Below are 12,904 nucleotides of genomic sequence, written 5' to 3' on the forward strand. Positions count from 1 at the left end.
GGACTTATTTGCTACTTATTGCAAGTTTGTGCCCTTAAACAACATCTCTCTTATCTCCCAGCCCCTGGTCACCACCATTTTTCTCTCTGTTTTTACAAGTTTGGCTTTTTGAGATTCCACTTATAAGTGATATCATACAGTATTTGTCTTTCTCTGTCTGACTCATCTCACTTAGCATAGTGCACTCAAGTTGCATCCATGTTGTCGCAAACAGCAGGATGTCCTTCTTTCTCATGGCTGAATAATATTCCATTGTATATATATTATCTCTATAAACTCTTAATTGTCAGCACAGTTCTTTGAACATAGTAGGTCCTCAAGAAATATGCGTTGAATGCTGAAGCGATGGAGTGAATTATTTGTTGAATAAGTGAATTAAGGAATTCCATCATCAGACTGAAAGTGCATAAAGTCATATTGAAAGAGAAGCAAGCACCTTATCTAATGAGCAATCTACCTTCCAGAACTGCCTTAAATCCTCCTATTCAGGACTTTATGATATGACACTTAAGCATAAGGTCAGAGGGAGAACTGCTTTTCATTACATTTATTTATTATTTTATTGGTTTATAACATTATATAAATTTCAAGTGTACTTCATTATATTTCTATTTCTGTTTCTATTTCTATTTCTGTGTAGACTACATCATGTTCACCACCCAAAGACTAATTACCATCTGTTACTGTACACATGTGCCCTATTACCCCTTTCTCGTTCCTCCCTCCCCACCTTCCCTTCTGGTAACCACCAATCTAATCTCTGTATCTACATGTTCAGAACATTTATTTATTTTTATTTTGTTTATTTATTTATTTATTTATTTATTTTGAGGAAGATTAGCCCTGAGCTAACGGCTGCCCATCCTTCTCTTTTTGCTGAGGAAGACTGGCCCTGAGGTAACATCCATGCCCATCTTCCTCTACTTTCTATGTGGGACGCCTACCACAGCATGGCTTGCCAAGCAGTGCCATGTGCGCACCCGGGATCTGAACCGGTGAACCCCGGGCCGCCGAAGTGCAACATGTGCACTTAACCGCTGCGCCACCAGGCTGACCCACAACATTTATTTTTTGTAGTTAAGAGCAGAGAGAGGGATGAGAGTTCATAGTATACATTACTTCATTGTCTCGTGAGGCCAATTCTCCATTTCAGTGATCAAAATGAAACATACCAAGAAAATAAATCTACAGGAATCAAATGGAACATGAACATTTGTGTTTTAATAAATACATTTGAAAATCTGTTGACAATATGGGCATACATTGGCCATTGCAGATGTGCTGTGCATAACAGGTGGGCTCGTCAAGAGAATCAAGCCAAGACGAAGGTTACAAGGTGGTGGTGGGAGCATGACACTGTGAAATGAACTCTAATGGACACATCTCACATATGCATGTAGTGGGAAGAAGAGAGGAGACAATGTTAGAGACTGATTACTGCAACTGCTGATGTGAATAGGATTCTCCAGTTCTGACAGTTACCACAGAACAGTTGCATGGACTGGAAAATTTTTAAACACTGCACTTCAATCCAGTGGGTGCATTTATGCAGTGGGTCTAACCACTGAAGGAACTGAAAGATTCAGTTTGTCAAATTTCTGAAAAAGCCAAATAAACATCAGGCAGAAACATCCTTGCCACATTTACTTGTTCTTCTCTCAAACAATAAGCATCCTGTGGACAATCAGAAAGCATTAGAGTAAGCCTCTAATAAACTCAAACTGCCTCCAATAAACTCATGGGGTCATTGTGTCAATAGGGTAATTTATACAATAATTACACATAGAATTATAAGTTGAAATTCGAGTTCTCAAGATTAGAGAACTCACTTGATACTTATGCGTATTCGACCAATGGTTCTACTAATACTGATGGCACCCTACTGTGTGCCTGGCACTGGGTCAGTGTGAACAAAGATTAGTATGACATGGCCTCTGTTTTTCTGGTTTCTCGAGTGCTATAGACTGAACATTTGTGTCCCTGCAAAACTCATGTGTTAACTCCTAAGGTCCAATATGATGGAATTTGGAGGTGGGGCTTTGGGAAGTGATTAAGCCATGAGAGTGGAGCCCTCATGAATGAGATTAGTGCCTTTATAAAAGCGACCCCTGTGAGCTCCCTCACCCCTTCTGTCACGTGAGGTTACAGTGAAAATACAACCATCTACAAATCAGGAAGCAGGCTCTCTCCAGACAGGGAATCTGCTCCTCACCAGATGCCTTGATTTTGAACTTCCCAGACTCCAGACGTGTCAGAAATAAATTTCTGTTGTCTAGAAGGCTCCCAGCCTATGTTATTCTATTCTAGCAGCCCCAAATGGACTAGCGCACCATACAAGCTACAAAAGACTGTGTTTTTCTCCTTTAGGAAGCATTGTCTGCAACCATGACAGACACTATTATTCATTGGAACTTTAAAGTCCAGTTTGACCTATGTCTCAAGTGCATGCTTAGACTTCCTAGGTGTCTCCTGAGTGTGTCTTTTCTCCCTGCATGTCAAGTCACCCTTTGTTAGTTCCCTTCGGAGACTTGAACTGCCTTCCATTTGCTTTGTAACTTTCATAGCATGCTGGAGCGGTGCAATACGGTAAGCAAATGCTTAGTAAGAATTGTTGAATAAATGACTACTTTATCATTAAAGTTGCTGAGGTAATTCAAAAATATAAAATTCCTTGTTTTCCCTGGTGAGTACAGAGAGAAGGCAGGATCAAAAGTTGTGTAAACATCTCTGGGCTTTTACCTGGAAAATAAACCTGACTGAGTCATTTTGACAAAACTTTGCACCCAGGTGATTCTCCACATATTCATCTCACCTGAAGGGGAAATCTAAGTAGATAATAATAAATAAGTCTCATTATTTTGGTTTTTGGCTTGGAATTTTCCTGGCGTAAATGTGCATAAAATAGTCAATTGTATTATAGAAACTCTACCATTCGTGGAGATAAGACTTTAGATGTTCCCATGAAAAAGGATATTAACAACATCTGTGTGTGTAAAACTAATAAAAACCCATCAGAGTACTGAAAGTAACAGGAAATTCATTGCAAAATGGATTAAATAATAAGAAAAATTATTGTGTCGTCTAGTAAGATCTTCTGAGTAGGAGGAATCTGGGGTTGCTTAATTCAGTAGCTCAACGATGTCTTCAGAAACACAAGTGCTTGCTGTCTACGTGCTCAGCATCCTCAGAGTACCAGGTTGCCTGCAGGCAAACTCCCCTTGAGATTCCAAAGAGGCTGTCAGTTTCCAGGTATCTGCAGAAACCATAATGACCAAGAGGAGGTATGTGTGTTTCATCAGTGGAGAAGCCTTTCCTAGAAAAATCCCAGGTGAATTGCTCTCATTTTATTGGCCAGGGCTGAGTCATTCATCTCCCCCTGAAACCAGGCCCTGACAGGAGGACTGAGATTTCAGTGACTGGCTTTGATGAATCAGAGTTTGATCTTGAGTCATGTGAGGCCAGGGTACACACCCAAACAAAATGCAGCCTCTCTAGAAAGGAAGAAGGCAGGGCCAGCCCAGTGGTGCAGTGGTTGGGTGTGCACGTTCTGCTTTGTCGGCCTGGGGTTCACCAGTTTGGATCCCAGGTGTGGACGTGGCATCACTTGGCATGCCATGCTGTGGTAGGCATCCCACATATAAAGTAGGGGAAGATGGGCACAGATGTTAGCTCAGGGCCAGTCTTCTTCAGCAAAAAGAGGAGGATTGGCAGCAGATGTTAGCTCAGGGCTAATCTTCCTCAAAGAAAAAAAAAAAAAGGGAAGAAGGCTGTCCTGGCTTCTGGATTATCTGCTACAAACCATAGAGGGAAAAATTCCTCACAGAAAAAAAAATCACACACACACATAGAATCCCACTTCTCACTGCTTTACAATCTACTTTGAAGACCACATGAAATTATTTAAAAAGTCACTACTTTCCTCTCCTTTGGTTCTTGATCACGTGCTAAATTATAATTCTTTCGGCATTTATGCTATCAAACGTGAGGACACGGCTTTATACTGAAACAATACAAAGAATCAAGGCAAGCCAGGGCTCCAGCAGAACTCATCTTCACAAAATGCAACGGAGAGAGAGCAGCTGTCGGTGTTCCTCTCTAGTCAAACCCTTGGATCTGGAGCAGAGGTGAGCAAACTTTTCTGTAAAGGGCTGGAGAGCTAATGTTTTAGGCTTTCAGACTATACCATTTCTGTCACAGCTCCAGCCTTGCCATTTCAGTGCAACCGCAGCCATAGACAATATGTAAACTAGTGTGTGCCCTTATCCAATAAAACTTTATTTACGGACACTGAAATTAGAATTATACATAATTTTCACGTGTCACAAAATATAATTCTTCTTTTAATTTTTTCAGCCATTTACAAAATTAGAGACCATTTTTAACTGTACAAAACCAGATGTCAAGCCAGATCTGGCCCCCTGGGCTGTGGTTTACTAACCGCTGATCTAGAATCTCTCTCACATTTGCCTTTTATCTGCCGTCACCTCCACGCATATTTTACATAGAAACCTTTCTATCTGTTAGAGTCAAATAGTTGATTACATTACTGCAAAAATAAGTATTTCATTTAAATGCTCAATTTTGCACAAAAGGGTTTGAGTTTATTTGTACAACAGGTCCCAGTAGAGACCCTTGCTTTATTCTATTTTGCTGGTGTTAATTTGGCCCCGTCTCATTTCTGGCTTTGTGATCATTGGTTTGCTTATTATTAGAGTTTCGTAAGTGACCTGTGAGGAGATGTAAATATAATTAGACTGCTAGTGCAAATAAAAAATAGAAAAGTGGAGTGGGATGCTAAATTATACAGATAGATTGGAAATAATAACATTAGGTAGGAATTATACCGGTTTTACCCACACTGGAAAGAGCTGAGAGGGTGTAATGATGGTAATTAGCTCCTAATTCATAGAGAAGAGCGTAGTTGACACTGGACTGGGTGGAAATCTCTACCCGAGTTATCGTGCTGTGGGTTGTAAAATGTACTATTGACTTAATACCAGCTTTGCTTCAAAAAGAGACAAGAAAAGAAATTTACCACTTTAAATGTAGACATTGATAGTAAGGCACATCACAATTACAGACAAGTTAAAATGTTACTTATTAAAATAACACTTGTTAGCCTAGCTGAAGGACGGCAATTTCCTACTCTATTCCCTGGATAAACAATCCATTGGGAAAGGGTTGTCTATTTCTAAATGGCAGTAAGTGACTTCAATTTAGACCAGGGCATTTTAGACTAGTAAGTGGTATTTCTCAATCGTGTAAATTATTTAATTCACAAGTAAAAATGGCTAAAAGTATGCTGCAAAAAAACCCCCATGTGAACCTGCTATTTGGATTATTGAGAAATATTTAGTTGGAAAAAGCAATCACCAGATAGGTCCTCTTCACATTTTGTATCCTTTTCTTACACATTTTCCCTTCTCTACTTAGCCAGCCAAGGGACCGGTTGTGCTCCTAGATAGTTAAGAGGATTGAAATAAAATGACTATTTATTCCAAGAATGTATGTCACTATGCTGCAGCGCTTGGCTTTTAAAATGGATTTGTGGATGGTTGAAATATTAGACTCACAAAGCCACACAAGAGCAGAGATTTATAAATTATAAATTAATTTAAATTTCCTTGCCAGTCCTTATCTGAGTATCCTCACTCTGGGGATCTATTTTTCCAACCCTGCGAGCAAACATTTTCTTCTAGAATCGACGTGATAACAGAAGAAGCACTTAGAGGGGGAGAACAGCATTTGGGACTTTGGTCTTGGCCTTGTGGCCACCGGCTCGAAAGACTTGGGAAAATTACTTCATCTTCCTTGGTTAACCTCAATTTCTTCTTCTCTTTTTTTTTCCAGCAACTTTACTGAGGTGTAACTGACATACAATAAACTGCACCTATTTAAAGTATAAAATTTGTTAAGTTTTACATACACATACACACACCAACAGGGTTACCTGATAAAATACAGGATGTTCAGTTAAATTTGAATGTCAGATAAACAAGGAATAAAATGAATAATTTTTTTTTAGTATAAGTATGTCCCAAACATTGCTTAGCACATATGTATACTGAAAAATATTCTTTATCTGAAATTCAAATTTAATTGGGCATCTTACGTTTGTACTTGCTAAATATGGCCACTCTATCCATGAAATATCACCACAATCAAGATAAAGAACGTAGCCATCCCTCCCAAAAGTTTCCTCATACCCCTTTGTAAGTCCTCCCTTTTCCCACTCTCTGCCCTTTTCCCACACCCAGGCAACAATTTGTCTGCTTTCTGTTAATATAGATTAGTTTGCACTTTCTAGAATTTTATATAAATACATCATACGGTATGCACTCTTTTGTCTGGCTTCTTACGCTAAGCATAACTATTTTGAGGTCATCTTTATTATAACATATACCAATAGTTCATTCCTTTTTATTGCTGAATAGTATTTTGTTATATGTATATACAGCAATTTGTTTATCCATTTACCTGTTGGTGGATTTTGGGTTGTTTTCAGGTTTTTCTGTTACAAATAAAGCTGCTATGAACATTTGTGTACAAATCTTTGTGTGGACGTATGCTTTCATTTCTCCTGGGTAAATACCTAGAAATGGAATGGCTGGATCACACAGCATCTTTTTAAGAAACTGTCAAATTGCTTTCCAAAGTGCTTGTATCATTTTGTAGTCCCTCCAGCAGCATATGAGGTTCCACTTTCTCCACATCCATGCCAATACTTGGTAGAGTTGGTCTTCTCAATTTTTGCTGTTCTAACAGGTGTGTAGCGGTATCTCATTGCAGTTTTATTTTGCACTTCTCTAATGACTAATAATGTTGAGCATCTTGTGCTTATTTGTTTGTATAACTTCTTTGGTGAAGTGTCCAAATCTTTTGCCCATTTTTCAATTGTGTTGTTTTCTTATTGAGACTTTTGTGTTATTTCTATATTCTGGATACAAGTCCTTCATCAATGTGTACTTTGCAAACATTGTCTTCTAGTCCGTCCTTGTATTTTCATCCTCTTAACAGTGTCTTATGGAGGGTAGAAGTTTGTAATTTTGATAAAGACCAATTTACAAATTTGTTCTTTTGTGGATCATACTTCAGGTGTTGAAAAAATCTTGGCCCGATGCAAGGTCACAAAGATTTTCTCCTATGTTTTCTTTCAGAAGTTTTATAATTTTATGTTTTTCATTTAGGTCTATGATCCATTTCAAGTCAATTTTTGTATATGATGAGAGATGTGGATTGAAGTTCAATGGTTTGTGTGTATGGATATGCAATTTTTCTAGCACCACTTGTTAAAAACACTGTCCTTTCTTTACTCAACTGCCTTTACACCTTTGCTTTAGTGATACGATATATATATCACTAACTATATAAGTCACCATTTATCTATCTATCTATCCACATACATACATACATACACAGTGTTAGCTAACTGGGTCCCTGTGTAAAATGTAATGTATTTCTTATGTGGGCTACAGTCAGGAAAGTTTGAAAGCCACTGGTACAATCAAGGGTCACCAGAATTACTTTTTTCTTTCTCCCTTGGTCTCTTAGTCATACTTATCACTTCTATACATTCAGTCCTTTCCACTTCTTCAACTTCCACTGCTCCTCTAAAACTTCATTTTCTGTGCAGCATATTTATGATCACCTGAGGAAACCACTGTTTTCACTGCTTCTTCAATTTTTCCCTCCTCTCTGCTGCACAGGGAAATGATGGAGTGCTTTGTTTCCTCCACCAAGTTCACATCATTCTCTCTGTGTAATTCACACTCTGCCTTGCATTCAATATTTCTTGTGGTTTGCAACTGGTTTACAGCAAACCATTTCCTTTTTCATTTGTTTTGTTTTATTGAGAGGAAAGAAAAGAGTGTGGTGTGGAGAAAAGAGAATGGACCATACTTCATCTGAATTCTATTTCATAATAGATTTGTAACCTTCTTGGAAAGATTTTCTCTTTCTCAGGCTCACATTCTTTACCTGAAAAATGAAATCACATCTAATAACCTCATACAATTGTTGTAAGAATTAAGAGAGATATTGTATGTGGAACATGTATACCATGTCTAAACATGTACCTGGCACATAGTAGTTGCCTGATGCCTATTACCATATCATATAGCTTCTAGCCATTTCTGTTATTTCAATCACCTTCTGCCAGGCCCATAGCTTCTTCTGTGCTAATGCTATTGTACCCTATACAAGATTAGGCCTGAGATGATTAAATGCAAAGCCCTGAACTACTGCAGTGAGAAATGCTTAATGATATTACACAAGAAATACCATGGTGCCAAACAGATGGAGAGCAGATTTAATTTGCTAAATTTTAATGCTAAAAGAGAAAGATTCCTTTTCCACCAAACAGACCTTACAATCTCCCTCCTAGTGTCAAGGTAGACAGAAAAATACTCCTCTCTAAAGAGAATGCAGCTACCATAAATACTAACCATCCAGCTAAGAGGGCTTAAACTACCATTCCTCAGAACCTAAAAGCCAAAAATAACAATGCTCCGCGATGACCTATGGGAGCAAGAATATTCCAATTTAACCAGATAAGAAAATGTTGGGCACCAAAAAGAGATTCAGACTGGATCACTAAGTTATCACCTTGTGAGTCCATTGTGAAGATGAACGGGAGACAGTCTGAACCTACTCTATATTTGTTATGTTTTCTTCATTAAATATTAAAAATAACTAAGAATCCATTCTGTGAATTCCTAGATTCCTGGCCTAGGCAGGCCCTATCTGATTATAAATAATTGAATTATAGCACTTAGCACGGTTGTGCTATTTTTGCACTATATCACAATTTTAATAAATTTACTCATTTTTATTTATACACAGTAAGTTTCTAGCTGTTCTTCACCATAAATAACTCATTGTTATTCATCCTAATTATAAACGATGACCTGGCATAGAAGGTATAGGTCAAGAGTGTTTAATTGATACCTCATTCCAGAAACTTAGTTAAAAACTCATCAACTGGGATGTTTGGATAGTTGGATGTTCCAAGAAAATATTAATCTGACCTGTAACAAGTCTAGAGCTACGCTTTCCAATACAGTAGCTGTTAGCCACAGGCAGCTATCGAGGACTCGTTAAGCATCTACTCCAAATTGCAATGTACTGTAAGTTGAAAATATGTATCCAATTTCAAAGACTAGTACAAGAGAAAGAATGTAAAACATTTCATTCATTAATAACTTTCAATATTGATTTCATATTGAAATGATAACAATTTGGATATATTGGATTAAATAACGTATATTATTAAAGTTATTTCACCTGCCTTAATTTTTTAAATGTGGCTACTAGGAAATTTTGAATTATATATGTAGTTTGCATTATATTGCTATTGAACAGTGCTGGTCTACAGTTTGGAAACTTGTGAAATTCTATGATACTTAAGCTAGTGGTTAATGATAAATGTGGCTCATTAAGATTCGGAAAACTTGTTGCAATGTTTGTTAGAGAGGGTGTGGTTTTTAGTGCACATAACTTGCTGAAGAGTCAGAAAGAGGCAGTCTAGAAGGGTCTATTCAGAAGACGAAAATGAAACTAATTTGAGCAACTGTGTTTATGCAGGGGAAAAGCTAGTGGCTATAACGTGTGGCTAAGTGACCACGCCCTGTCAATGCAATGTTTAACTTGTTACTCAACCCTGAAACCTGCCCCCCAGGTTTCTATAGCTAATTGCTCACAGCTGGATCCCTTTTAAAGCGAGATTACACTCCCTACAGGATATGTTTCACACGCTGACATCTCGAGAGTTTCTAAGTTTTCACTCCACATAATACTCATTTTAGGTCATATTATGGCTTTCAACAAAGCACTGAGCGTGAAAGATGAATTGTAGGCAATACTGGGTGGTAACAAATAGAAATCCCCAGGGTCTACACTAGTTGTGATCAAAAAGAACCTTAAAGACAGAAGATTTTTAAATCAGAGTGATCATAGACAGATAATAGCCAAATAATGATGTATAAATTTAAATATGTCAAGTATAGGTAGGTCAACCTCATGGAAGCATAGAAATTAGGGAGCCAGAATGGCAACCGATGATAGTGTCCACCCAACATAAAAAGAGGGCCAAGGAATCTGCTTCTGAGAGGTGTAGCTCAAAAGAGGAGAGTTAGGATGGTAGGCTATCATGGTTTGATACATCAAGCCAATGTCTAACATGGTTTTCCCTGAAATGCCGGTGTTATTCTAGTATTGTTTTATGAAAGTATTGATGCTAGCAGTATTTTCTTCTAATATGTATTAAAAATATATTGAAGAATATAGTGATTATATAATAATAAGGTGGTTGTTGTCACTAAACTGTCTTTAAGAAATGCTGTATGTGAGGTTTCCAGGACCTTACCTGTGAGATCACCTGATATATGGCTGCCTGATATACCATACACACATTGATACCAAGTATCATATACCTGTTACTGTGACTCAGTTTTTTATCTGTAAAACGGGGATAACAATATCTTTGTGACACATTTTTATAAGAATTAAATGAGATAATCCATGTAAAGAATTTAGAACAGTGCCTGATATATTTTAAACAGTCAGTGAATGTTAGATGATGATGAACTGATATGTACATTTATTTAATGACCACTGGTCTAAGTGCATTTTCATGTTATAATTTTAATACACATTTATGAAATGGATCAAATGTTGACTTTTTCTTACAGTAAATAATTAATATATGAAACCATATTTCATTGTCTGCTTTAATCCAAGAGTACATTTACTTCATGTACACCATTCTTATGAAATCTTTTCAACACATTTTAATTGAAGAACTATTGCTGTGGTTACTTGGCTAGGACTCAAGAAATATTCATTAAATCCATGAAGGAAGTGAATTTGAGCAATGTTGCATTAGACATTAGATCATCCAATACTTTCTTTCAGCTCTCAGTCTACCGCAGTGGTTTACTGGTAAACAGTCAACAACTGTCTCTCAGTTTTCAAAGCTGTGGTTTTCCCACTTACTAATTTCTGTGGTGTAAACATTTCCACCATGCCCAATTTCAAACTACCAATCTGCTTTCATTGAATGCAGAGGTGGAAAGAGCATAAGCATCACCTGAGAACTTATTAAAAATGCCAAATCTCAGCCCCCACCTCATATCGCCTGAAACAGAAACTCTGAAGGTGGGTCCTAGCATTCTGTGTCTTAACAATCCCTCCAAGTGATTGTGATGCATGCTAACGTTTGAGAACCACTGCCTTAGACCATTGCTGTTGTTTCAGAAGAAGCAGAAGTGCCAAGTAGCTTCTAACATATATTAGTGTACCAAGACTAATGACGGTGACGTTTTGATTCCTGAAAGCATCTGATTATGGCCTCTGAAATTGTAACTCATATATTCTTAGACTCAAGAAAGAATACTAAGCTGCCACTCTTATGGGAAGGTAGGAAGGTAATTTCATCTTCAAATATTTCCGTTTCAGCTGCTACTCAGAGGCTCTGAGAATGGGTCATTAAGTGCTACTGGTTGTGATTTCTGATGGCTTCTGCAGTAAGAGACCATGGGCAAAATTCCTGTGCTAAAATAAATCCATGCCCTGTTGCATTGGTGTATATATTAATCCACTTGTGTTGCCAGTTAGCTTTGGAAATCACATTAATACAGCCCTAAATCCAGTTATTGCATGCAGAGTATTGGCAGAGAGGTGCACGTTTCCAGTGTGTTCTGGGGGGCTTTAGATTGGCGCAGCCTCTAGAGGTCAGCAGGTACAACCTTGTATCCTAGGTAGAGTTCCCTCCCACAGCTGGTGTTCATCCAATGGCCAAAATAGTTCCAGCAACAGAAGGACATTCTATTTTTGGACAGGTCTAATTATTCTTCCTTATATTGAACTGTAATCTGCCTTCCTGTGCCAGTCACACTTTGGTCTGAATTCTGAATCCTGGTTAATAATCCCTCTCTCATTGGGCAGCCTGTCAGGTACCGGGAAAGCCTCACATTAGGCTCTTCTGCAAATTCGGCTGCCCCGCTTTTTTAGGTGTTTTCATGTACCATGATTCTCAGACTCTTCACCATCTTGCCTCCGGATGCTCCTCAATTTATTAACATCTCCCGTAAAATGTGGCACTCATAACCAAAAATAGTGCTACAGTGTGGTCCAATTAGGGCAGCATCTGATTCTTTGCTGAACACAGAATCTGTGATTGTGTCAGCTTTGTGGGCAACCACACTAACCTCCAGGCTCATCTTGCGTTTACAGTCGGCTACAACCTCCACACCAACCAATCACACGATGTATTGTTGATTTTTAAATCCTAAGTACAAGGTTCGTATTTATTCCTGTTAAATTATAATCTTGTTAGTTTCAGCCCCTAATTCTAAAATATTACCTTTTACAACCCAAATTGTCATCTCATTTTTACTCTCTTTCTCCTAGATTTATGCCTTCTGATAACCTGACAGCCTGCTTTCTCTTGATTCAAATCACTGAGAAAACTGTTGAACAAAACGGAGCTAATTTTTACTCCTCTCCCTCAATCAATTATTAAACATCAAAGCTTGAAATTAGAATACAAAGTCCAAGTGAAGTATCAGTTAAATATTGACTTTAACTTGGAATTCTCCCTCAGTCTGCCTTTCGGCTGATGTAGCCTGAAAAAGGAAGATGCTGCGATCACTGTAAATGACTCCTAGTGAGCATTTAGAATACCTAACAGATACTAAATACTTGAAATATATATCCCTATCCTTTAATGTGTGCAGAAGGAGACACTTTAAGAATAGTACAGAATAGTTAAAAGCTGTAATCATGATCCTGGAGTAGTTGAAGTATGTGGAGGGTATTGCTACTATACTGAAAAGCGTACTACAAAATTTGGGGTTTTTGCAATTTTCTTTAATTTTTTTATGTTTATGAAAATTATTCCTCAAAT

At 37.8% G+C, this 12,904-nt stretch overlaps 1 protein-coding gene across 1 annotated transcript in view; it reads right to left on the bottom strand.

The window, feature by feature from the left end:
• SPMIP2 (sperm microtubule inner protein 2) overlaps positions 1-12,218 on the bottom strand; it is a 62,826-nt gene extending 50,608 nt beyond the window's left edge. Inside the window, exon 1 of the mRNA XM_070506527.1 lies at positions 12,122-12,218. Coding sequence (XP_070362628.1) covers positions 12,122-12,218 — 97 coding nt within the window. The remainder of the gene's footprint in view (positions 1-12,121) is intronic.
• Positions 12,219-12,904: the final 686 nt, after the last annotated feature.

Source organism: Equus asinus, chromosome 3, assembly GCF_041296235.1.
Source record: "Equus asinus isolate D_3611 breed Donkey chromosome 3, EquAss-T2T_v2, whole genome shotgun sequence".
NCBI lineage: Eukaryota > Metazoa > Chordata > Mammalia > Perissodactyla > Equidae > Equus > Equus asinus.